The 27306-nt window shown below is 41.0% G+C and overlaps 1 protein-coding gene across 12 annotated transcripts in view; it reads left to right on the top strand.

Moving 5' to 3' along the window:
* Positions 1 to 26424, top strand: part of mef2d (myocyte enhancer factor 2d) — a 63141-nt gene extending 36717 nt beyond the window's left edge. For 4 of the 12 annotated variants that reach the window (XM_017472702.3, XM_017472675.3, XM_053681872.1 and 1 more), the window contains 11 exons: positions 1344 to 1547; positions 6387 to 6524; positions 10118 to 10325; positions 11715 to 11771; positions 14109 to 14296; positions 14667 to 14696; positions 16065 to 16179; positions 16403 to 16598; positions 18763 to 18831; positions 20208 to 20258; positions 21723 to 26424. In XM_017472702.3, the coding sequence (XP_017328191.1) occupies positions 1344 to 1547; positions 6387 to 6524; positions 10118 to 10325; positions 11715 to 11771; positions 14109 to 14296; positions 14667 to 14696; positions 16065 to 16179; positions 16403 to 16598; positions 18763 to 18831; positions 20208 to 20258; positions 21723 to 22074 (1608 nt within the window). In that variant the 3' untranslated portion in view covers positions 22075 to 26424. Of the gene's footprint in view, positions 1 to 1343; positions 1548 to 6162; positions 6298 to 6386; positions 6525 to 10117; positions 10326 to 11714; positions 11772 to 14108; positions 14297 to 14666; positions 14697 to 16034; positions 16180 to 16402; positions 16599 to 18762; positions 18832 to 20207; positions 20259 to 21722 lie in introns of all 12 variants that reach the window. The other 8 variants (XM_053681878.1, XM_053681883.1, XM_053681877.1 and 5 more) reach the window with 8 other exon arrangements.
* Positions 26425 to 27306: the final 882 nt, after the last annotated feature.

Genomic DNA, 27306 nt, shown 5'->3' with positions numbered 1-27306 from the left:
TGGTTTTCAATATCCCACCAAGTCTTATTGACTCCCACAGTGACATTCTGACTGTTCCAGGTGTCTATACTTAACTGGCCTGCTTTCAGCTCTTAGTCAGCTCTGTTCTCCTTCAGATTCACTGGTGGGTTTTTTTTTCTTATTTATCCAAAGGTCCATGAGTTAATTACAACATCTCTTTTATTCCCTGTAACAGCCTGTTCTTTAAAAAATGTTGTTTTTTTTTATTTGGTTTGATTGGTATAAAATCAGTGTTTACCAACACAACCAGCACATGTACTGCCTTTCCCTCCCCGCCCCCCAATAAAACAAACTCATAGAGACATATGTGTGTTGAGGCATCTGCAGAAATCCAGCAATGATGGCAGCAGGTGAGAGCATGACGTGTAAAGACCAGTAGATAAGCTCACAGCGCCGAGGTTAATTGGAAAGAAAGAAGAAGTGAGAAGAACCACATACCACAAATGCACACTTTTTTTTCTTACTTCTTATGTTGCTATTGGTTACCTGCAAGTCTATTTTTTGATGCCAATTATCATGCGCTTGTTTGTGCTAAATTTCACATTATGCAAATAAGAAATACGATTTTCTCTTAATGAAATATATCACCTTCTATTAAAAAGAAGAAACTGAATTCTCATATGTCATTGGTATGCTCATAGTCATCCACTGACCTTTTGGTTTTTCCAAACAAAAGCTTAATTTAAGATGGAGCGAATCAAATGTTGCCGTTTTATTTCTGGATAATATTGTATTTGGAAGAATATTATGGGGTTTTTTTTGTGCACAGTCCCATTGTTTTAAGCGAGCCTTTAGTGGGGTGCTGTATCTCAGCAGATGGAATATGGTCAATACAGCTCTTTATTTGTGGCACTCCATCTGTGTCTCCCTGTCTCTATATATGCGTGTGTGAGTGTGCGTGTGAACATTTCTGTATTTACATGGAGGTGCAGATAGAGAAGGCCTGTGGAAATAATTTTATTTGTGCATGCGGGGAACACGAGAGAAAGAAACAAAGGGCACCAGACTTAATGTTATTGATTTGCATCAGTGTAATATGGAGGGGTGCCAGTTTTGTCAGAAGTAAATGAAATTTGACTGATGACAACTGATGAAATCATTTCAAGAATGTAAACTTTTGTAAAAATGTGTGCAAGACATAAACATTTGCATACTTAATAATTTAATTTTGTTATTAAAATGTGTTATTTATTTATTTATTTTTATGAATGCTTGTGGGTTCCTTATATATTTGACCCTCTCCTGCTCTGGGTCCTATGCTTTTGTTCTGCATCCCTCCTGTTATCTGTGCCGTCCTCATCTGTTCCTTCTTTCTCCGGCAGGTGACGTTCACCAAGCGCAAGTTTGGCCTGATGAAAAAGGCCTACGAGCTGAGTGTGTTGTGTGACTGTGAGATTGCCCTCATCATCTTCAACCACTCCAACAAGCTGTTTCAGTACGCCAGCACCGACATGGACAAAGTGCTGCTCAAGTACACAGAATACAATGAGCCTCATGAAAGCAGGACCAATGCAGACATCATAGAGGTAATGCAGCCACGGACAAACAAAGCGTCTTTTTGCTTTAACAGGTTTAGTTTGTAGATTCAAAAAGCTCCTAGCTGATTGGAAGCCAGGTCTCACCCTTGTTGGCATTATAATGCTAGCTGTGCAAATTTATCGTTGCTTTGGATGCTGTCTGTCGTTCGTATAAAGTAAAGTCAGTTGTTCTTATAAATTTCTCTTTCTTTTCCCTAGCAGTGTAGGGTTTTCGTTCTTAGCTTGTATAGGTGCGGGCTTGTACACTTCAGAATGAATGAGAGCGAGTGTCGGGGGTCATGGCCTCCTGTGTGCCAGGGAGCAGCTTGCTGCAGGTGTAGGTGAGGTTTACAGGCGTGTGGGTCCCTATAAGCCACTGGCTACTTGCCTGGAAGATGGTGGGACAGCAGAGGTAGGGACAGCTGGACCTTCTGGCTCCCCCTGGCCTTGGCCTGAAAGAGATGGCTACACACACTCACACACACAGCCCACACACCCTGTCCATTATAAGCAATTTGAGATGTGACTGCCAACATACACGCGTGTAGGAAGTCCATGTTGTTAAATATTTTAGATAATGCATTTGCTGCACAAGAATATGAGCTAAATAACAGCAGTTACTGTGATCTCAATGAATGCGTAGATGCCTACGCTTTTAAAGAATCATCAGAGAGATATGTGGGAGAGAGCACTTGCTTCATGTTAGTTGAGTGCATATGGGTAAGAAACTAGCAGTAGGTGTCTTTCTCATGACAGAAGGCCACGATAACAGATGTGCATGTTTCTTACTTGCTACAGCTGCAGATGGTCTGTGTGTGTGTGTGTGTGTGTGTGTGTGTGTGTGTGTGTGTGTGTGTGGGTAAGAGAGGAAGAACACACATGTGATGTGGTAGAAGTGTTGTGTGTTGGTGCCACTGTGGGCTGTATCAGCTCAAGGCCTACTGGGTAACTGTGTGTGTGCACGCTTTGGTGTGCAGTGGACCAGAAAGCTGCTTCATGTAATATTGAGATGCAGTGTGTTATGGCTGGAGCTCCACTTGCCCCTGACATCCAGCATCAGAGCCTGAGAAACTAGTCCAGCGGAAGGCAGTGCCACTGTCCACGCCTTTAGATGCTCCAAAATAATGTAAATTTCTCTCTCTTCTTTCTCACACAGAGCATCTGGATTTTTAAATTCCACAGTAAAATATTGTAAAGTCTTTATGCTTAGAAATTGTTAGCTCTGTATATATTAATGACCAAATCAGTCTTTGCTTGAAGACATTTCCCATCTCCCTCCATTTATCGTGTTCTGTATTATATCTAATATAGTTATATACATATAGGCAGACATTCCATCACACTACTGGATGAATGTGCAATCATGCATACGTTTCTGCACTCACCAGATTCTCTCAGTGTCTTGCACAAAGCTCTGTGTGTGTGTGTGTATGTGGCTTGCATTTCCTGCCAGAGTGTGTTAATCCGCCTGACTGCAACTCCCAATGAGAGAGCAAAGGGACATGAGAAAGAGAGAGCAAGTGTCAAGAGATGTACCAAGATGAACTAAGAAAGAGAAGGATGAATTGAAGGAAGGGAACAAGAGAAATCGGAGAACAATCGGAGAACGTGCAAAAAACAGAATAATATTTATGCCGAGTTATCACTTTCATGATGCAAGCAACCGACTGTAGTCTTCAGCTCATGCTAACCGTCCTCCACCACAGAAGCCTTTTCAGAAACTCATAGACTTCAGCTGGACAGGTGCTTCAACTGGAGAACTTGTTCCTGAACCTTTGTGCTCCAAGATAAGCACTTTTCTGTGTAGCAGGAACTGCTGGAGCTTGCCACATTGTGAGTGATTTGATAGGTCAAATGCAAGCTATGCTGAATGACTAAACCACTTATTCAGAATTTCAATAACCTGTGTACAGCTGACAAGCAGTTCCAAAGCTTTTATATTAGCTTAACAAGAGCATATCAAGTGGTGATTTTGTGCAGGAGTGGTATGGCACTTGCACATGCACTTGCAGTTTATGTGCACACAGTAGGGTCAAAGTGTTACATTAAAGGACAACACAACTTATCTTTATAAGACTTTACAAGACCGATCAGTCTTATCTTCCATGTTTGCTGTGTTGCCACATGCTGAAATGTCATATCCATTGCGCTACTTGTGTATGCATTTGCATCACCTCTGTTGTTTTACATAAGTACAGGAACTAGGAACTTTTCCAGAGACAGTGCACTTTTCATTCAGGAGAAGTTTAATTCCTCAAAAGGTTCTGGAATCTCAGTGGAAACATGCCTGTTGGTGTTTCCAGACCAAGACAAGAGGCCCACGCACTCTACAGCTTAATCTGACCATCTCAAATTGATCCCTGTGACCTGGCACATCCCTGTATAATCTCCATGTGGTGGAGCAGCAAGCTCTTATGATCCTCCTCAGCCACCACAGAAGTGGATCAGGATGATCTTGTAGTCCTGACACTCCAGTCTGTCCCATGTGGAATTGTTTTGGTGTAGCATAGCTTAGCACACCTTGCCTCTGTACTGATGTGCATCATTAGTAAATGGGCAGCAGGGCAGAATAATGCTTTATAAACAGTGAAGAAACCAACAGTTTAAGGTGTAGTCGATTAAAAGCTAGCAATACTCAAGCTGTTCTCAACAGTGACTCATATCAAATCCATAAAGCACTCCCTACTGCTTCCCCCCAAACCCCCCCACCCCCCCACCCCCCCAAGCTATGTGCACTGTTATCCAAGCAGCCGATGGAGAAGTCACATTAGACCCATGTATAAATCATGGGCACAGTGATACAGGAAAGCACTTTTCAAAAGGGGCCACAGCCAAGGTAGGCATATAGGAGGAAATATCCATGCGTTTCTGTGTAGCCTCTCTGTTCTTTGGCCGGCCATAGTACAGCCGTGGCTGGGTGTGTGTTCTCCAAGGATGAGAAGAGGCCCCACACATGCTCCGCATAGCACAAATGGGACATGACATTACATTCTGCCTCCACGAACAGCAACCCACACCAAACGCCCTCGTACACGCCAGCAAGACAGAGCGCATGAGGCTCTGAAAGGAAAATAAGCACTCTGAATTTGAGGAGGGTGACAGGATGGTAGGGATGGATAGATAGGAGGAAAAGAGGACAGGAATGAGTCAGTCCAAATAGTCGTGGGAGGGCATAAGAACAGGGGAAGAGAGCATGAGGTGCATAAAGAGGAAGAGAACGAGAAAGCAGCTAATGGAAGAAGAAGGGAGGAGGATAAATGAGAGGTGGCTTATGAAGGCTGGAAGAGCAGGAAGGAAGAGATGGGGAGGGGGAAACGGAGGGGGAAACGGAGGGGGAGGGGCCAAAGAGCGAAAACACGAGCTCCAACCATTCAGAGCGCGTGGAGCTCTGCAGGGGAATCTTACCTTGGCAACACAATAGAAGCCGGCCACATGAAAGAGAGAGCCAGCAGAGAGAGGAGCACAGGGACAGGTGAACAGATGGCCCAGGCCCAGAGACAAGCAGATCAGCTGACATACTCAGCCGTGTGTGTGTGTGTCTCTGTGTGTGTGTCTCTGTGTGTGTGTCTCTGTGTGTGTGTCTGTGTGTGTGTCTGTGTGTGTGTGTCTCTGTGTGTGTGTGTGTGTGTGTGTGTGTGTGTTTTAGAGAGAGAGAGAGAGAGAGAGAGAGAGAGAGAGAGAGAGAGAGAGAGAGAGAGAGAGAGAGAGAGAGAGAGAAGTGTGAATTAACAGGATTGCATTGGTACCCTTGTCACTGCCTGATGGAGAATTTTTTTCCCCTTTCCTTTGCTGTCATTTCTGCAGACCTAAGCTTAATTTGTGCTAGTAGAGCACGGAAGTAACTGTACAGCTCTGTGTGCTATGTGTTCCCCATCCATCTGTTTCATTAATGATGACAATTTGTATTGAATTTACCATCAAATTATTCTTCAACGATAATATGCTGTTACTCTCTTCATGGGTGACGCCAAATATCAATATTTGAGGTGCTATTAATTTTGAATCCAAACAGCCAAACAATTGGATTAATTTATTTTTTTTTGCCAAAACATACACCCTAAAATAATTAATATCCTTTCTTTTTAAGTTTAGAACATTACTCTTTACATGTGTTATTAATTTTAGATATTCATTTCTGCTCGTGTTCATTCAGAACTCTAATCATTCTGGTGCTGGCAGTGTGCTGGCTGTGTTCGCTTTTTATGAGGTTTTTTTTCTGTGAGAGTTTCTCTTTGCCTCATACTGCTGTCAGGATAGTGAGAGGAGGATGTATGCTGGTCAGAGCCCCTTTTCCTTTCGGGTTGCCGTCACACCACCAAAGCTACTTATAGGAACGCTCGCGTGGGAAATCCTCTAAAAATAAGCCCACTTCATGCCAAAGCTTCACCAGGATGTCGCCATTTCTAACAGCATTCACACCTATTTTCGTCACCCTTACTTTCTTCTTCCAGCTTTCTGTATACTTTGCAGTTTCAGAAAGTCATGGTGTTAAATCTAAACAGCCCTATAACACCTGATATAACACACCAAATGTAACAGTAGATATAAATGTCTCAGTTATTGAATTGATTGATCAATATCTCGTCATGTTTTCCCCTCTCTGTCCTGTTTTGAACTATTTAAGACATTGCGAAAGAAAGGCTTTAACGGTTGCAACAGTCCCGAGCCAGACGGTGATGACTCAATTGACCAGAGCCCCCTACAAGATGACAAGTTCAGAAAGAACGAGGAACTGGATATCCTCTTCAGGCGATATGGCGTGAGTATTCCTCTTTCTCTTGACATTCTAACCTCATTCCCTCTCTCTCTCTGTCTCTTTTTCCCTATCCTGTCCGGACCTAACCGAAGGCTCTGAACAAGAAAGAGCACCGGGATTCGGAAAGCCCGGACCCTGAGGAACCCTTCTCGCTCACACCTCGCACTGAGGAGAAGTACAAAAAGATAGACGAGGAGTTTGATAAAATGATGCAGAGCTATAGACTGTCAGTGAGTACCAGTGTGAAGGGGGCCGTTCATGGCCCAGCAAGCAACTCACAGAGCCTGCTGTCAGCCCAAGCAACCAACTCACAGAGCACCTGCGTACCATGGCTCAACACTCCTCACCCCCTTCCTCCATTTCTCTCAGTTTCCTCTGAATGTGTGTGCTCGGCCACAGGGACAGCACAATATTTACATCATTGCCCTTCTCCCCTTTACTCTGCTGTTAGAGCAGCTGAAAACAATTTGACCCTGTTCCTGTGCTGGCTCTGTTATTTTATTAAAGAAAAATTTATCCACAATGACCAATGGCTGAACTTTTGCCAGAAATATGTGTCTGACACACGTGTCTGGGACTTTCCTTTTAGGTGCTAGAGAAAAACATGGCCCTCACTCATCTGTCCAGTAATAGTGCAAGGATTAATATTTCACCAGTCAAAAGTTTGGAGACACTTGACTGAAATATTTCTCATGATCTTAAAAAGCTTTTGATCTGAAGGTGTATGATTAAATGTTTGAAATCATTGTTGTAGACAAAAATATAATTGTGCCAACACATTCATTTCTTTCATTAGAAAACTAACATTTTATTTACAAAAATATATATATTTTTAAAGGGTTGACTTGGAGAGAAATATTCAAAAAACCAGGCAGTAAGTGTGCAGTATATGTGGGAACTCCTTTTATACTGTTTAAAAAGCATCTCAGGGAAATTCCTCAAGAAATTGGTTGAGAAAATGCCAGGAATACATTTCTGAAAATTCTAGGCAAAAAGAGCGTCTACTTTGAAGATGCTAAAATGCTAAATTATTTTGATTTATTTTGGATTTTTATCATAACATTATTCCCAAAGTTCCACTTGTGTTATTCCAGAGTTTTGATGACTTTATTATTATTCTAAAATGCGTGTGGGGGGGGATAAAGAATGAGTGTGTCTAAACTTTTGACTGGTAGTGTATGTCCGACTCGTTGTAGAGAATGATGACCAGGCCACCCAGCACACCATTCAAGGGAGATGGCAAACGAAAGCATACAGCACTGTCTTCTTTCTTTTTTCTTCCTTCTGTTCTTTTATTCTCTTTCTCTCTCTCTCTCTTTCTCTCTCTCTCTCAGACACGCATATAAAAGATAGCAGATCTACAACCCCACTTATTAGCCTGCTCTGGGAATGCACACATTAGGGACTCTCTAGGGAAAACTGTAATACAGTCATGCATATTTAGTTATGTAAACTCAAATTAGGAAATTATTATTTCACTGCTTTCATTCCTGTTTGGTTTTGTCTGACATTTTAAAAACAATGAGCATAATAGGATCCAAATTTCTGATGTTAGCTTCAATTTCCAGTACATTACTGTACAAATCAGCTAAGGCAGTTTTTGGTGGAATTTTTATTCATTACATTGGATACATAATTGTGTCCTGTCAGAATGAGGCCCCAGCTGTGGGCCATTTTCTTATTGGAACCATCTTGGGATTTTCTTCGTTCTTGTTTGTATTATATTAAGCAGTTATATCCATTAGAAAAACAACTGGCAAGAAATGCAAAAAAAAAAAAAAAACAGAGCTGGAAACTGTATAGTGTATTATGTTGAACTAGCAACTGAAGGTAAATGCATGTTAAACATGATTCATGCAAGCCTATACTGTGACCTTGAGGTTGCTGTAATATAATGTTACTGAACATAATACAGTGTTAAGTGGAGGACATTTGTAACCTTGGAGATTTGGCTGCCTTCTGTAATAGATTCATGGTGAACTAGTCAACAAGTTAGTGTTTTTTATATACAGAATAGCCTACTATGTAACAGTATGAATTTGTCATTGAGTCCAAGGTGCTGTCCAGTGTTGTATGCTTTCTGTTTTCCTCACGCTTTCTCCACTCACTAACCCCTTCCCCACTGCCTGGCTCGTGTGCAGTGCTGTAACACATGCCCTCTGTCTGTCCCCTGGGCCACCAGCATGCCACAGTGGGCTATTGCTGTCAGAGTTTCCTCTCGGTTTTCTTGCTAATGCTGAAGTTAGAACAGAAAACACAATATGCATTATTTAATCCCCCTATGTTGTTCAATCTATTTTTATAATGTTCTGTTGAATTCCTAAATCTGAAGCTCAGAAAGTGTTGATTAATTTTCTAGAATTGCATGGCTATGATGTGTTGGCTTCAAAGTGAATCACGTTATTGATGCAACTCATTGTATTGTGGGTGTTCACATAAATTAAGCATAATGATAAAAACACATTATTTTAAGTGATATTTCCCAATGAAAAAGGTATAAAGGTTGCTTTGCTGAAGGTTTGCTGTAAGATGTTTATTTAACATTTATGAAAAAAGACTTTAGTGAGCGTCAGCTATTTGAGGTAACGCAAGCTGTTCCTTTATCTATATGGGAATGACAAGCTGCAAATTTTTGTCTTATTAACTTCGAGAGAGTAAAAACAGAGCAAGAGGTAACTGGTTACAGTTGTTATAATGAAAGTGGTAGTTTAGTGGAAGTTCCACAGTATTATATGTAACTATGTGTCATTCTTTTATTTAAAAAGAAAGTGTAATCGATGTAATCCAAATTAAATCTGCGGTATAAGAGGAATAAAACGTGAATGGGTGTGCTGCTATAGGAAAACAATTAGCTTGGGGGTGGTTAATTACGCATCAGACTATTAATTACGCATTGATTATTTTCCTGTGACTGCACGTCTTGTCATGTTTTATCTCTCACATGTCAAAGCATTGACTGGAATTATTATATGTTCACGTCTGTGTATAATAATTTTCTTCCATAAGCTTGATTAGTGTGGTCAGTTTAAATGGTATATCAATAATCTTGATCCACTTTCACCTAGTTTTGTAAAGGATTAAGAAGAATCAGGCAGGTTTCTTTTTCTCCTTGGTTTGTACTTCAGGGTGGACAGACTCTTATTTACATGATTCAAATAAACCTGTTTGAGAGAGATAGAACAGCAGAGCAGCAAGCAGACAAAGGACTCAAATAAGCAGACTGCTAAACTGGGTCCTTCTCCGGACGCAAGAGGCTCGTTGTGGCCCACATTCTAATTTTAGTGGCCCTGCTTTTGTGGAGGATCATGGTAAAATGGGTCTTCATCAGAGCTAGAGGACAGTTTGAGTGCATAGAGTACTGGAAGTGGCTAGTTGCACGTCACAGAACGCTAAAATGCTAGTCACCACAACTTTTTAAGCTGGCCTGAAGGTGTCTAGTGAAGCAATGCAAAACCCTATGTTTTTTCAGATTGTAAGACACAACGGAAACAGGGTAAAGTCTGGTCTAATTTGGGACTGCAAAGATCTTTGTAATTATAATCATCCTCTGTTTTTGACATAAACAGTTGAAAAGCGGTCCACATTTTAGACTGAACTTAAGATTGCTCATGTAAAAGTAGCAAAGTAGTACCTTAGAATATTAAGCTTCAGTGAGATGAATTTTGTACTTCTGACTTAGCTACACATGCTCTGCTTCTGGAGAGTCTGCACAAGTCACTGGCATGCTATTAAGATGTGTGCGTGTTTACATTACACATTAGAAATTTGTATGTCAGGAAAGCAAAGTCATCACTAACTCTATCATCACTACCTGTGCTCTCAGTCTACAGTGCCAGCGCCCACTTTCTCCATGCCAGTCACAGTGCCCGTGTCCAGTCAGAGTCCTCTGCCCTTCAGCAATCCCAGCAGCCTTGTTACCACTTCCTTCGTCACCTCCACGCTCACAGACCCTCGCCTGCTGTCACCACAGCAACCACAGCTCCAGAGGAACACAGTGTCTCCTGGTCTGCCACAGAGACCAGCCAGTGCAGGTGAGAATGATACAAAGGCCATGCCTACACTAATGTGGATACATTTGGAAGCAGATAAGGTTTTCTCTGTTTTGAAAGTTGTTTTTTTTAAACAGACACCAAAAATGCATCTTGATGAAAGCGTAGTTTTCATGTGGTAGTGTTGATTGGCAATCCGGAGAAATACAAAAAACTACTGTCTGTTGTCCTATCAGTGCCATGTGATCCCAGGTCCAAAATATTGGTTGGCTTAATTTGTTGAATTTAACACACTATACATACACATAGTACCTTTTGTTCCCTGCTGCACAACCAGCCTCTGCGTGCTTGGTGTTGTGACCGATCAAAGAGTACAAAGAGTCTTTTTGTTGCTTGACCTGGCCATCATTACTGCCGCACACTTGGCAGAAATAATGTAAACTTCCTGGTTCATGTAGCATGTGCAGTCCATGCCTGCACAATATGGGCTTTTTGTCTATGGTCTCTGCATTTCTGTGTAGAAGGCAATTTTTTTTTTTTTAATCTCTGCCAGGTACAGAAAACATTTTGACACAACAATGGTACTTTCAAATGTGTCTATTTTAGTGTGGAAAGAGAGAGAGAGAGAGAGAGTAGTGTAGCAGGGATGGAGGGGGTTAAAGGTTGGTCAGTCTTGTTGATTATTAAGTTGGGTACACTGGGATTAAGACATATGAGATCCAAACAAGTATAAAGGTATGAGGAAGTGATATTGTTGTTCTGGTTCATGTGGTATAGAACTAGAGCTCCTACACAGTAATAAATAAATAAATAAATTTTAAAAACTAGAACAATACAATGTAGCATAAAAGCAAGAGGCAATGTTTTAAAAATACAGTTAGACTAATATGAATTGGATTCACAACTTAATCTGAAAACAAGCTACAAAGCTGAGGTCATGAAAGTGTGTGTGAGTGTGTGTGTGTAGTGCATTTTTGAATGAATATGCCATATAATATTCAGTCCTATGAATAAGTATTGCCGTGGTGTGTAATAAGTAAAATCATATTCTCTACAGGGGCAGTTCATAACAATGATTAATTCATAATGTCATATCTATAAATTGTCATAATATATTAACCTTGAACAGCATTTTTGTTGTCCACTTCATTTGCGCACTCCACGTTGCACTCGCGTGCACAATTAGTAATGTACAGTCTATAGTTACGCCTGCTATCTGATTACCAGTGTGCACAATTTTGGTATTAACACCTCACTATGAGTGCTTGTTAACTCTGAATGCAGACTTTTAAGAGTATTATCTCAACCTGTTCTAGGCATCGAGCTGTACGTATTTAACGGTGTCTTAAAAGTGCCACTGTAATTAATACTGTAATTAATATTAGCACTTCAATCCTCTCAACCACTCATTTCTAACTTTCTCTTTCCCAGGTGCTCTTCTAGGAGGTGACCTGAATAACTCAAATGGGGCATGCCCAAGCCCAGTGGGTGAGTGTTGTTCATTGTCAGTCCACCCCTCTCCAGGTGCTCAGTCCTCTCAGTCTAGGTAGCGGAGACGGCAGAAGACAGGTGTCCATGCAGTATTGATAGAGATGCTGTTAAAGTAAGAGCTTTTGAGCAGAGGTCAATGTTACAAGCCGTCTCTGTCTCCCTCTCCCCACAGTTGTGCACACACGAACACGCACCTGTTAGTAATCAGCGGCTGAGGGTCACAGTGCTCGCCTAGCTTGTAAACAGCGAGCACCAGGGGACCATGGGAAGGGGCGGGGTGAACAAAATGACAAATCTGAATGACATGAATGGTGTGGACTGACACCCCTTTCCCGAAGCGCACACATTACTGCTTTCCTATCCTGTTCCTTCTCAGCTGTTCCCCATATCTCACTTGTCCCTGGCCTCCAGTAAGTGCAGCAGACCTGGCCAAGAGCTCCTCACATGTAGCCTTGACACACACGGACAGCTGGTGTTTGAAGCGTCTGCTCATCAAAGAGCAAATGTGGATAAAGATCGCAGTTCACTGGTCAGGTTGTTGTGTAGAGACTGTCGCAACAGCACAAGGGTCCTGGTGTTTAGAGGATCAGGATCGAACTTTCAGTTAGCGCAAGTGAAGAAGTAGTCAATTATAGCAGGTTGTGTTGCTCCTACACAGTCTGTCAGTCTGTCTTTTTCTTTCTTTTTCTCTCTTTCTTTCTTTCTTTCTCTCACTTTCTTTCTTTTTCTCTTTCTTCCTCTTTCTCTTTCTTCCTCTCTCTCTTTCTTTCTTTCTTTCTGGCTTTCTTTCTTACTTTTCATTTTCTATCTTTCTTTCTCTCTCTCTTTCTTTCTTCTTTCTTTTCTTCTTTCTTTCGGGGCTTCTCTTCCTCCATTCTCAGCTGTTGCTGTTGAGAAGGAGCTTAGGGAATGTCAGCATTGACGTCACTCCGCATTCCTGCCATTCCCGCCGCCTGCCTGCAGTAATCAGACCCCAGGGCGGGTGGACAGGAAGACTGAGAGGGACATGAGACAGAAAGAAAAAGAGAGAGGGGCCCACACATATATACACTGACACCCTGTCTTACATACATACTTTTTTTTTTTTAGTCATATACCATGCACTTATTTAAGCAGGTATTTTGGGATAATGCAGATCTCCAGGTCTCCTGATGTTGAAGGGTTGCTCACTGGCTCTGCCATTTGCGTCAGTGTTGCAGATCTGTGTGGTGTACGTTTCCACCGAACTACACTGATGTAGAGAGTCAACAAATGGCATTCATAATGTCATATGCTCAGAGTAACACTGTTGTTGCTGATGCTTGTGAGTAGGCAGTATGATGGGACATGGGAATACCATACAGCAAAGTTTTGATCCCTAGGTGATTCATTAATTTTGCTTAAATATTGGCTGAGAGCATTTAAGTGTTTTGTTGTTATTTTTATTACACATTTAAGTGTTTTCTCTCATCACTGCTGTTTTGTTCACTTGTTAAACTTGTACATTTTTGGCATGTTCCACACAGTGACTCAATGATCTAAGTATGTTTATAATAAATTGACTTCCATTACAACAGTAATCATCATAACTTTGCAGTAGTGTAGATATAAGGTGTATAGTTAAGCTTTGATACTGAGGTATATGGATGTCCCATGTTGTCATAGTGTTACTAGTGGAGAGTCTGACAGCCATGGGAAAGCCCCATCTGTGTCCTTCTGTCTATATCCCTGTCCCACCTCTTGTCCTCTTGCAACACTGCCCTCTAGTACAGTTTTAATGCAAGCCCTTGCTCGTGAAAACCAGAAGCTGATAAGACTGATACTGATACTTTATTTTCTATCCCAGTTTGACATATGCCTGTCTTTCATTTCTCTCCTGCAGTGCTTAGTGTGTCTGCTAGAGTTTCACTCTAGCCTTTTACTTCCCTCTCAAAAATCTACCTCTCACAGCACTGCACCACATGGGCACAGACTAAACACCAGTTACCAGTAATTTCCCCTTTAATTTAGTCATAATCGGGTTATAGCTGGTAAGCAGGGGATTTGGGACATTTGCAACAACGAGCAAGTGTTGTTACAAAATGCAAATAACATGGTGGGATAAACTATAACAAGCTTAGCCTGACTTTCTTCCTGCTGTGCAAATATTCAACCACTGTGTTTTTCCTGGTAGGACACAAAAACACTGGAAAATGTCCCTGTGTGTGTGTGTGTGTGTGTGTGTGTGTGTGTGTGTGTGTGTGTGTGTGTGTGTGTGTGTGTGTGTGTGTGTGTCCTCAGTCAAGCAAAGTTTTTCCAGCGTATGTTTTGTATATATACACAACCATGACGCATTTGTCTCCTCTCTCTCTAAAGCGAACGGCTACATCAGTGCCAGGGCCTCCCCAGGCCTCCTCTCCGTCTCCAGTGTCTCAAATGGTAATAGCATGGGGAAAGTAGTCACAGCCAAATCCCCCCCTCCGTCCAGCCCTCAGATGGTGAGCAATCGTAAGCCGGACCTCCGCGTCATCACCTCTCAAAGCAGCAAGAGCCTCATGCAGCTGGTGAGAACTACAACACACACACACACACACACACACACACACACACACACACACACACACACACACACACACAAAACCACACAGTACATAAAGGCCATATTATCAATTCAGATCCTCTAAACAAGCAGTTGTGAGAACATCATAACCTGATGTAAAATAGCAGGTCCATAGCAAACTTTTGATAAGATTGGAAAACTTAAAACCGACAGCAGATTTGAAAAACCGATCAGCTGAGAGAAATGCCTAAATTAAGTGGGCTTACAGCAGTCAGGTCTGATTACAGCAAATGCTAGATAAAGTTTTCCTTCCTTCCTTCCCCTTTGGAGTTGTAATCCCCATTTTTCTGTCCGTTTAACCTCACCCCCCGCAGACAGATGAGGAGCTGGAGTTGGTGACTGAGGTGAAAACAACTTACTTTTTTGGCTGTTGTGAATTTTTGTTCAGTTTTGAATGGTTGTAGTGCAGTGATTTGTTGATGCCTTTTACTGTGTGTTTGCCTGACTGTGGTTGACTGCACACAAAGACACAATCTTGCTATAGCTTGCCTGCTCAAACAGTATTTGATATTATTTCCCCTTACATATTCATATCGTACAGGATTGATGCTTGTTGAGAATGTTTTTTTTTTTATTTTTTTTTTTTACATAATGGTGCAAATGATCATTGTGTCGAAATGAAAACCTAAAAATACAGAAATGTGAATATATAGTTACAGAATCAAACAGATCACGAGTTCATACACTCAGGTGAACATACAGTAGATACAGACCTCAAATTACAGTGTGATGTTGACTTGGTATATTAAAACACAATGTTTGCTTACATAAGTGCACACACACGCATAGTACCTGAGTCACACCTGCATGATCAGACAGAAGCATCCAAGTATAAATCATCATTCTAGGGAGTTCTCTCTCCCTTCTCTCTCTCTGTCTCTCTTTCGCTCTCTCTCTCTCTCTCTCTCTCTCTCTCTTTCTCTCTCTCTCTCTGTGTGTGAGTGTGTGTGAGCAGGCATGTAGAGCTAACACGTCAGGCTGTGTGACTTGCCTAGTAGGATTGCCTAAACATTTTGGTATCTCTCTCACATAGCCCATCACAGAAGTGAAAAGTATGTTTTTTAAGTGTGATTGTGTACCAGGACGTTACAGTCCTAGTCTTACACAGATGACCCTGCTTCAAACTAAATAGCAATAAAAGTACTCTTAACCTCCAAACAAAAGCAGAACTTTACATGGTCCTGGTGAGTCACACAGCCATGTTTCTGCTGAAGCCTCTATTGACGTGGCATGTTCAGAGTGCACTGCATGTGTTTGAATCTGCATGATTCAGAGTGACCTTCAGTTTAGCCTTCATTATTGTCGTGCTCAGAGAGGGAGAATGATAGAGAGAGAGAGAGAGAGAGAGAGAGAGAGAGTGCTGCATTCTCCAGACTGTTTTAACAGAGGGTTTCTTTCTGATAGTCTTCTGAAGCAGCATTGGAACTTTCTGGAACCCAAGCATTACAGAACTGTTCTTAGGCTGAACCATGATGCAAAATGCATTAATATAAAATCAGATGTTTCCAATCAGAGTTTGTAATTATTAAAAGCAATTTAAAATGTTGTTAAAAGATATCATGCTTCCCATGACATCTTAGAAAAGTGCATTGTGGCTATTTATCACAGTTGTGATATTATATCGTGACATTACCCAGCCCTTTAGAGTGTGTGCTCTGTCATCCTTCTTGTCCTGTACACAGATTAAGCCCTCCGTCTCACTCCTTCCCCAGAATGCTCAACGGTTAGGTGCCTCCCAGGTGACCCAGCCTCTGACTACTCCAGTGGTTTCCGTGGCAACGCCCAGTCTCCTGACCCCATTCTCTATGCCAACTGCCTACAACACAGGTAAGAGAGTTACAACATGGAAACATGATGGCATGAAGCAGGAGAAAATAACAGCTCAAGGATACTGCAATGAAGCTAGCTCACATATAAAGCAGGACATCAGCAGTTCCTGCACAGTTTACAAAAGTTGAGCACAAATCATGAGATGCAATCTCCATTCATTTACATTTTTCCTTATTGAAATCTCCCCCTCTTCCCCCTCCTCTTCCCCTTATATCTGTAGAGTATCAGCTGACGAGTGCAGATCTCACGGCCCTTCAGGCTTTCACGCCACAGGGTGCACTGTTGCCGAGTAACATGACCACTTGGCAACAGCAGCAGCCATCAGTATCACAGCAACCGCAGCAGCAGCCATCCATATCCCAGCAACAGCAGCAGCAACCACAACAGATCAGTCTGGCCTCACTCAGCAACCTTGTGTAAGTTGTGCATGGACGGACCCACCCCACACAGCTCACACTCACACATTAATGTGGGTTATGCACTAACGGACACCTGCACTAACCTAACTTCTGACCGCATGTGTGATCACTAGTTTCTTTTCCTGCCCAGTCAAGCAACACTGGTGATGGGCTGCATCTTTATATACATACATACAAATATATGTGTGTGTGTGTGTGTGTGTGTGTGTATATATGTATATGTATATATGTGTGTGTGTGTGTGTGTGTGTATATATATATATATATATATATATATATATATATATATATATATATATATATATATATATATATATATAATATACGCACACACTATATAGCTATATAGTCCTGTATATAGCTGGACTGATGTGTAGATTGATATTTTAGATTATTTGATTATTTTAGATGTAGATATTTTAAATTAGGTTACATTTAGGGTTGCACAATATACACTATATGGCCAAAGGTTTGTGGACATCTGACCGTCAAACCCATATGTGCTTTTTGAAAACCCCATTCCATATTTAGTCCTAAATTTGCTGTCATAATATTCTCCACTCTTCTGGGAAAGCTTTCCACTGGATTTTGGCACATGGCTGCAGGGATTTTTTATCCATTCAGCCACAAGAGCATTAGTGAGGTGAGGCACTGATGTTGGTTGAGGAGGCCTCGGGTAAAGGTGTTCAGTGGGGTTGAGGTCAGGGCTCTGTGCAGGACATTTGAGTTCTTCCACTCCAACCTTGGCAAACCATGTCTTCATGGACCTCACTTTGTGCAAAATGGCATAGTCATGCTGGAACAGATTTGAGGCCCCTTAGTTGCAGTGAAGGGAAATTGTCACACTATAGCATACAAAGACATCCTATACAATTGTGTGCTTCCACCTTTGTGGCAACAGTTTACAAGGAAGACATATGGCTGTGATGTCAGGTGCTCATATATTTTTAGCCATATAGTGTACCACTTATTAATCATTATTGCAGCATTGACCTGTGTAATATTAATATTGCTGAAACTTCTAATATTGAAAATTTAAAATGTGTATAAAAAAAAAGAAATATATTTTATCACAAGCTTTGCAGTGTAATACGATGCAAGGCTTATTACAGTGTGTAGGAATATTTTGCAGCCCTAATAGTAGAAATTATTGGACACTAATTGAATTATCCATTAGGATAATAGAGTTATAGTATTACAGTTATTCATTTAATGATTATGTACACAAATACTTCTGAATACCTTGTCTGATCATAGAGTATTTTTGTGAGTGGCTACCTATAGTGAGCTTTGTTTTTTAGCTTTGTGGCACCGAATAGGCCATGTGATATGCACACAGCTGAGCACATAAATGTAGCATCTTCTTTCTCTAATCTAAAATACTTACATGCCATAGACTTAGCATTTTTCTTATCAAGCATTTGCACGTGTTCAGTGCTGTCCATGAGTTCAGTTCCAGGGTACGGGTCAGACTTTTAAAATAAATACTGTAATATTATTATACAGTCACATATTATATATCATATGACAAATTAAAAAAGCAGTATGATTTAAACTTAAGATTTTAGAAAGTCATTCATTTTTAATTGATTTATTTTTCTAATATGTATTGATAATTATGGATACACTAGATGGAAATAAGAACCTCCATTTAAAGCTTTTGATATCACATTCTCTAGTATCCCTATAAGCCCATGTTTTCCGATGCTAACCAGTTTGTTTACTCCTCGTATGTGTATATATAGCTCCAAGCTTGAGTCTGCAGAAGTTCAGCAGTAGCATTGGGTTATAGTTTCTGGCTATAAAGCATATATATGAGCTATTTTGTTGCCAGCACAAAAGTTGTAAAAGTTAAATCAGGCCACAGTTTGCTGTGTGTGTTGTGCTGGAGCGGTGTACCTAATAACCACTGTGCAGGCACATGCACATGCTCTGTCTTTCTTGTTTTTTTGTTTTGTGGTTTTGTGGTTTGTAGTGGCTCAAGGTGTTTTCGCCGTGCATTTCTCACCGCTGCTAGCAGCATTAAGATTCTTCATTTGTTTCCTGCAAAAAGCTCGGATGTTAACAAAGGTTTGGGGTGTGTGTGAGTTTTGAGTGACTAATACTTTTCTAATTTTCCCTTTGTGTGTATGTTGTTGTGCTCTCTGTGGTCTGTTCACAGCATGTGGGGTGCAGACAAACAGAACGGGGAGATGGCTAACTGCATCTCCGGTCTGGCCGCTAATGTCAGGTGAATAGGCTGCTGAGGGAAATGTTTTAGTCAGTCCTGCACTGATGGCTCACTGTGCTAGCCAATCACACACTGTCATGCTGTCTGCAGTAGAGGCCGTCACAGCTACAACTTCTGATTGAGTCTCAGAAATAGAGACTCTGTGTGCTTTTGCTGCCAGCGAACACCTCACTTCATGCTTCAGTTCGCTTTGTAATTGTTTGTGATTTCTCTCTGCTGTTTTCCCTCGTCGTCCATCTGTGTTTGTCGTGTGGGTGGATATCAAGTTATGGGAGGGAGCTTGTTGTTTTTAAGATGCTTTTGAACAGTTTTAAGAAGATGTGACTGAGCTAAAACATGGAAGCAATTGAGAATACAACAGTTGCTAGGGATCTGAAAGCTCGATCAGTCTCCTGCATGTGTGACTTGGAAGTCATTCAGTCCAGCGCCCCCTGTAGGCCAGTGTGCACAGTAGCCTCTAGTGACCACGGGAGGGTGAAAAGGCAGGATCAATCATCAGGGCATTCATTTAACTGTGCCTCCAAATAAAGGGGTTTGAGATTAAAGCTGGGCACGTTGTTAAATGTAAGCACAAATAATCACTATATAATTTATATACTTGTTTGTTTGTTTGTTTTGGGGGTATTGCCATAAAAAGGAAGGAACATGATGTGATTCTTGTAAGCACCATCATCACCAGTGTCTGTTGTTGTCCCATGCTATTATTTACACAGATGTAAATTCTGAATCTTTTTTCTGAACTCTGAGTAGTTTGTGGTTTGCAGGTATAGGACCACACTTCCTTGCAATCTTAATGTTAGTGGAGTGTAAGTGATCCCCTCCTGCGCTATGCATTTCACTAGTTATTCAGTAATCTTTTCCTTTTGCTATATTTTGTAGTCTCCCCATTATAAATAGTCCCAGAGTTTTTTTTTTTGTTTTTTTTTTTTATTAAACACGTGCACTAGGTTGTGTCTCTTCTTATATTAGGTCTTGACTGTTGCCGGTGGAAATGCTTCACCATGTGATATAAAACTCCCATCAATAGCCAATGTAGTGTTTGTGCATCATGTGCCTCACTCATCTTCCTGTATTCACTCTCAGCATGCTTCTCAAAGCTCTGTGTGACTGTGTGTGTTTAACCGCATGATCATTTGAAACACTGGAAGTCAGTTTGATGGGGGAGAAATGAGTGTCTGTGAGTGTATAGTGTTTTCCTGCTGGAGTAGACAGGTCATGGAGGTGTGTGTGTAGTGCATGTGGATCTACTGCCACATTGATCATGCCACCATTTTCTGTTTTAAAAATGTGAGTGCGCGAATGTGTGTGTGAGTGTGTGGGCGGGGGAATATTGATAAGAAGATGCTAGTGTGTTTCGCCTGTCTTTCTCTCTGCAGTGTGACCTCTCAGGCCAGCTTACTCTTGGGCAGGGAGGATGGGCTCAGCTGGTACTGTATTCTCCTAATCTTGCTGTTTTCTGTCTGACTGGCTGTCTTTTCTTCTGTCTGTCCGTCCTTTCTGACTTCTGTCAGTCTGTTGCACACTCACAGTCTTTTTCTTGCTCTCTCTCTCTCTCTGTCTCTCCCTTTCTCTCTCTCTCCCACTCTCTCTCTCTGTCTCACTCTCTGTTGCTCTCTCTCTCTGTCTCTTTCTCTCTCTCAATCTCTCTCTGTCTCTCTCTTGCGCTCTCTCTCTCTCTCAATCTTCTTGCTGTTCTAAGTGGCTAGGTTGCGTCTTTGTCACTTTTTCATGTTTTCTTTACATTTTTTGTTGAAATTTAGCAACGAGGCATATTTAGCTTATTGAGCAAGTCACTCTGTACAAATCTATAAGGCTGAGGTATTATTTGCATTCTTCTGTCTCTGCCTTTCTCTTTCTCCCTGGACTCATAACACATGCAGGTATTGTTTGTGTAATAGCACACACAGACACACACTTACAGTAGGAACTGTTCTGTGGTTGAGGCAGAGTGAGCATTTGGGCTAGGTGAGTGTGTGAGAGAGAGGGAGAAAGACCAGAATGAACCCTTTTCCACTGATGCAGGAAAAAATATTTTAATGATGTTCATGTAAATGAGAGCGTAATAGTGGGGGGTTTCAGAAAATTTTTAATAAATCAATTCTGAATTAATCCTGCAACATCAAATCACCGGTCTGAATAGAAAACATCCATTTTACTGTAAATTGCAACAACCTGAATTGGAGCTGAAATGCTAATAGTAATGGTACTAAACTTTCTATAAGCACCTACAAACTCTATTACTAAAAGCAATCGAAACATAGAGCTCTCCCCTTGCACATCCCCTTGTGCTGTATAGAGATGCTGGAGGACTTGGCTTTGGATAGGATAGCATGTGCACCATGAAAAAAATTACAATAAGCTAATTCTTCCAAGGTTATTAATATTTATATGTTATTAATTTATATAACCCACCAGCACCTAAGTAAGTAATGGTTTGGCTAGAAATGCAGGCTGATTCCTAAAAAAGTTCCCTGCTCCCTAAACAGCAATGGCACCATGTCAGTGGAGTGAAGGAGTGAAAAAGACTGCATGGCTTAGGGAGCAAACTGCTTTCCTGTTGCTTCTACAGTGTTTCTGTGCTTTATCTTCTGTTTGTCAGAATGCCTCATAAGCAGGACACACACGCGCACACAGACACACACACCCACACACACACCATGATGCTTGGTTTTTGTTCATTAGGATGGCTCAAACAGCTGCTGATTCAGGGCTGTTTTTATTGCGATTATGTGGCAGATTTGTCAAAAAATGTTGTCATGGGCTCCAGTTTAATCTCTGTGTAGTTTCTGTCAGCACTTTGTCTTTGTCATAACTCACTAAGCTGTTTTCAAAGCTCTTATTAATCTCTCTCTCTCTCTCTCTCTCTCTCTCTCTCTCCCTACCTATTTCAGGCCAGTGGGTCCCATCCCTCACGGTGCCACTCTGACGGTGAACACTAACCCGAGCGTGAGCATCAAGTCAGAGCCAGTGTCTCCTAACCGCGAGCGAACTACCCCAAGCTCCACGGCAGCTCTCAGCTTGTCCCAGTACCCAGGGACCGTGCGGGTAGACGCCTTGGGCCACTCGCCACTCCATACCATCAGCAGCAGCAGTAACAGCAGCGAGCGAGATGAGACAGGCCAACCACGGCCTCCAGATTTCAGTGTGGCTGCACTGGGGCCAATCAGAGCAGCAGGAGATCAAATGGCCTTTGCAGAGTCACAGCAAAGCGCTAATGCCAAACGCATGAGACTGGATACCTGAGTCAAATAAAAGCAACAAGCGAGAGCCACCCTCTGTCTCACACACACACATACACACACCACACACACGCATTTCACCTCCCTCTGACACACAGTCTCATCTGCAACCAAGACACATGCATGCAACACACTCTTTCCTTGGCCTTTTTCTGTTTTTTCTCTCTAACACACACACACACACACACACACACACACACACAGTGCATATATGTACACATACTTGCAAGATAGTCATGGACAGAGGTGCCAGTGCAGGTGCACATTCAAGCCTGACCTGTTCTGGACAGGTGTAGGATGGGACATTTTTTTTTGTTTCTACAGAGCAGAGAAGAAAAAAAAAAAGCCAGCTTCACTGACCTCTGATCAGTCTTTATTGTCCTCAGCCCTATCTCCACATTGACACACTTTACCTTCTGATCCAAGTCCGGCTAAACCGCTAGACAGCCAAACACAAGCTGTTCATCATGGGGTGTAGATTAGCCTCTCAGAGACTGATATCCAGGGCATGTTATTGTTGTTTGAGGTTTATCCCTTTTGTTTTCTTTCTTTTGTGTGTGTGTGTGTGTGTGTGTGTGTGAAGGCTTGTTTTTGATGTTTATTTTTTTATAGCTGTTCTCTCCTCTCATGGTACTTTCTTCTTCTTCTATCGACTATCCTGCTCAAACAGCTGTAGTACTGACTTATGAGATATTTGATAATATTGCGTTTTAATCATCAGTCAGGATCTTTGTCTTGGAAATGCAAAAGGATGAATCTCTCATGTACAGCTGACCTAATCAAGGTTTAAAAATATTTCAGGGACGGACTACGGTGACTCATGAGGTGAACTCAGCCGCACCATCTCTTAACGAACGTAGAGCTGCAGACAGACTGACAGTAATAATATTTGTGTGTGTGAGTGTGTGTGTGTGTGTGTGTGTACACAGTGTGACAGAGATGATGTGGCAGTGACCGGTAAACAACCAAGTGCTCAGTTTGGTCACAGTTTCAGAGTTTGTTTCCTGCTTTTCCTCTCTGCTAACTTGCGTCAAATCCCTCAGCGGTGCACCTCGACATGAACAGCTCATTAGGGCCTCTCTTCATTTGCAGGAGAGATGACCGGATTGTTTTTTTGGGGGGGGTTTTTTTTCCACTTTCTTCACTTTTGTACACACAAGTACGTATGTTTGTACCGTACGTATGGTGTAGTGGAAATGTAGCCCTATTTGTACGATTTGAACTCAAGTCCTGATATTAAATACAAATGTATACACGTTGCTCAGCTGAACACTCTGTCTTAAAGAGTGGGTGGCTGTATTAGTCACTACTGCTAGTTTATGTGAGAAGCAACCTAAAACTCTGTATTTATTACTTGTATGTCTGGCTTTGCGATTCAGATGTTTGTTAGTTCAACTTATGAAGCAAGATTTTCTTAAACTGTCGTTTTAAGAACCCAGATGAGTTTAGAAGCGATCTGAGCTCAGGGTTGCGGGTTTCTAGGCTTTCAGAGCATGTAAATATCCAGTTTTCCCCCCTCCTTGTTTCTGCCCAGGATCTTGTGTAACGAAAGGAGAGGATCGGAGGCAGAAGGGGGGTTTCTAGAACTCTCAGCACATGGGCATGAGGATTGTAGAACTGGAGAGGAGTGCAGCTTTGTGGTGAAGCTGAGGAGAAGCCAGATGAGGGGGGACTGTACATAGAGAACTGTGTATGATCATACACATTGTGCTGGATCTGCCTAAAGCAGAGCTGTAACTCTCAGTGGACATGTCTTTCTATTTCTATGTGTAAATAAATTACCGTGTTGCGAGCGAGCCTAGTAGAGATGCAGCAGGGGGCACAGACATGGGTATGACTGTTTCAGGATCGATGCGTTGGGTTTTTTTTTGTTTGTTTGTTTGGTTTTGTTTTGTTTTTTTTGTAATTGATATTCTGATGGAGTGCACTTTAAATCAACCCCCACCATCCCTAATACACAAACCCTTCACCCTCTTTACTATTCGGTTGTTTTTCATAAGAGGGGATGTTTTCTCTTTTATTCTAATCCCAGCCACTTCCCTTCATGTGCACACAATTCAGAGAATACACACACACACACACACACACACACACTGCATTGCCCTCGTCACTTTTTTTGTGTCACGCCGCTGCTTTCATTTCCTTTTCCTTCATACTGGCTTGTCCACCTGGCTTTCAGTTTCACACAGTATCTGCAGGACTGTCCCTACTGGTCTATATAAAGACAATTCCTTAAACATACACACTTCATCCCTCCTTGCAGAAACAGCGTGCGCCGTTCAGGGAAGAAGAGCTCATGTTTGTTGCCCCACATGTTATGCCTCGTTTTTTGATGGTGAACAATTATTAAAGACAACCGTCACCTTTTGTAAAAAGACGTTGTACTTATACACATAATAGATTAGACTTATCTCGACATGTGTTGCAAATGTGCAATTCTCAAAATGCAAAAAAAAAAAAGATGTCTATTATTGAAACAATAATGTACACAAATTGTTTTATGGTCATTAGTGTAGTGAATAATAGAGTGAATAGAATGAAGGATGTTTCATTATTGATCATGAAGAATAGGACGAGCAGCAATCTCTGTTCAGAGTCTGTGAACAGAATATTTTTAATTATTTTAAACAGTGCTGTACGTGTATTGGTATCCCAAATCTGTAGTCGCTATCTGTCATTTCCCTCAAATGAAAAAAAGAGCAATTCGTTGTAGCGTATCTAAGGAGATGAGGTATTGATGATAAGAGTACAGTCTTGTTCCATAAATTAGGAGTCACCCTGAAGTGTATCAGAGGTTGGTTATTTTGGCTAAATATCGCCTAGACATTGTGGAGTAGCTCCATTTTGTGTGTGTGTGTGTGTGTGTGTGTGTGTGTGTGTGTGTGTGTGTGTGTGTATAATATATATATATATATATATATATATATATATATATATATATATATATATATATATATATATATATATATATATATATATATATATATATATATATATATATATGCTCAGGTGAGATCTGCCTTGCATCAGTCCCTCCGTCTTGGCAGCTGATTTCTTTCTTTATTTATTTATTTTAATTTTTTTACCTCGCCACCCCCCCCTTCCATCTCCCAGCGTCTCTCGCTCCCTTTCTCTTACTGTCCTTCTCTCTTTTGTTTGGCAAGCGGCCATCTCACCTAAACCATCACAACCAATAACCCATAACTCCTAGACAAGAACACACACACACACACACATACACACACATACACACACTCGCCTAGTACCACCTCGGGTCTGCACATTGGAACACCTGTAGAATTTAAGCCTGAGCTTTGAACAAATTCACGGATTTGTGAACATTTTCTTGAGGTGTGAGAAGTTTGCAAGCTCTGATAAGGATCTTTTGGTGACGGTAAGAGTCATTGTATTCAAAAGGAAAGACAATCGTCACGTGAATAGTTAACTTTCACCCCAATATCCCCCATGTATGATGTTTAGAGAAGCTAAATTTTTCTAGTGTTAATTTGTGCTGGTGACAGTTCTATTGTCTGTTTTTTATTATAATTGTTATAATGGTTATCATTACCATTATTGTTATCATTTTCGATGGTAATAATAATGATAATTGAAAGATTTTTATGTTCTGCATTTTTTTGTGTAGGGTAGGTACTTATTTTATTTGAATTTGACTTTATTTTATTATATATGAAATACTATATAAATATCTTTGTTTTCAGGTTTTTTGATTTGTTTTATTTTTATTTTTCTTCAAAGGGGTGTTGCACGATTTATTAAGACAAAACCGTCAGTAGTGATATTAGTACTTATTGGTAACTGAGGGAAGTGATAAACAAACTGATAGAGTGACCAGTCAAATGCTGCAATTTTTAGTCAATTGTACAAAACTGTCTCTACACATAGAAGAGTAGGGATAGCCACTCATTTAATTTATTCAGATCAGACACAGATGTCAATGCATGGGCGTAAAAACAAGCAAAGAATGAGTCATATAATAATAACTGAAATGTAATTTCATTAAGAATATACACCACACACAACTAGAATAGAAATTGAAGAAAAAAAGTTTAATGAAAAATAGCTAATATATTGTGTTCTGCTAGTATGCTTTGAGTTTTGTTGTAAACAAAAGATATTTTCTGTTGTTTTCGGAGAATGATATACAATTTGTGTATATTTTCATAAACAAGGTATGCACTGATATGTTATTACAAATTATATACTGCTTTTACAAAAAAAGTGTTTGTTATTGTACCAAAGTATCCATTTGTCCTTTATGACCTTCCTCCTCCCCCCTTTTGCGTATGTTTTACTGTATTTTATATATTAAATAGACAAGTTGACCTACAAAGAAGTTCAGGTCTGATTTTCAGTTCTTTCTTTGTCAGTGTGTCTTATTGAGTTTGTCCTGATCAAGCATTCAATGCTAAATCTTTACAGAAAAGTTTTAACTTATTCGTTAACGTTGAATGAGCTCTCAGGTCCCTGATTTAATCCTGAGCTCAGGTTACTGACTGAATGGAGTTTCGTATGTTCTCCCCGTGTCCACTTGGGTTTCCTCTGGGTTTGTCCAGTTTACTCCCAAACACATTGTTACTCTAAATTGCTCATAATGTGAATGAGTGTGTGAATGTGTGTGTGCATGGTGCTCCAGGGTGTATTCCCACGTTGATCCGAGTGTTCCTCGGATAGGCTCCTGACCCACCGCAACCCTGACAAAGATAAACCAGGTATTGAAGCTGTATGAATTGTTTCATTTCATTTCAATTGTTTTCCTCAAAGCAAACAATTTTATAAAAGTCTTTCAAGATTTCAATATACACTGCCAGGGCACTTTATTAGGAACACTCTACTAACACTGGGTTGGGCCTCCATTTGCTCTCAAAACAGCTTCAGTTCTTCGTAGCATGGATTCCACAAGATGTTGGAAACATTCCTTCGAGATTCTGGTCCATGTTGACATGATTGCATCACACAATTCCTGCAGATTTTTCAGGAGCACTTTCATGCTGTGAATCTCCCGTTCTACCACATCGCAAAGCTTTTCTATTGGATACAGATGCGATGACTGGGAAGGCCACTGAAGAACACTGAACTCATTATCATGTTCATGAAACCAGTTTGAGACGACTTTTGCTTTGAGACATGGTGCATTATCATGCTGGAAGTAGCCATTAGAAGATGGTAAATTGTGGCCATGAAGGGATTCACATGGTCAGCAACAATACTCACATAG

The sequence above is a fragment of the Ictalurus punctatus genome, chromosome 1 (genome assembly GCF_001660625.3).
Source record: "Ictalurus punctatus breed USDA103 chromosome 1, Coco_2.0, whole genome shotgun sequence".
Classification (NCBI taxonomy): domain Eukaryota; kingdom Metazoa; phylum Chordata; class Actinopteri; order Siluriformes; family Ictaluridae; genus Ictalurus; species Ictalurus punctatus.
The sequence above is the reverse complement of the archived record's forward strand: the minus strand, read 5'-3'. Positions and strand labels throughout refer to the sequence as shown.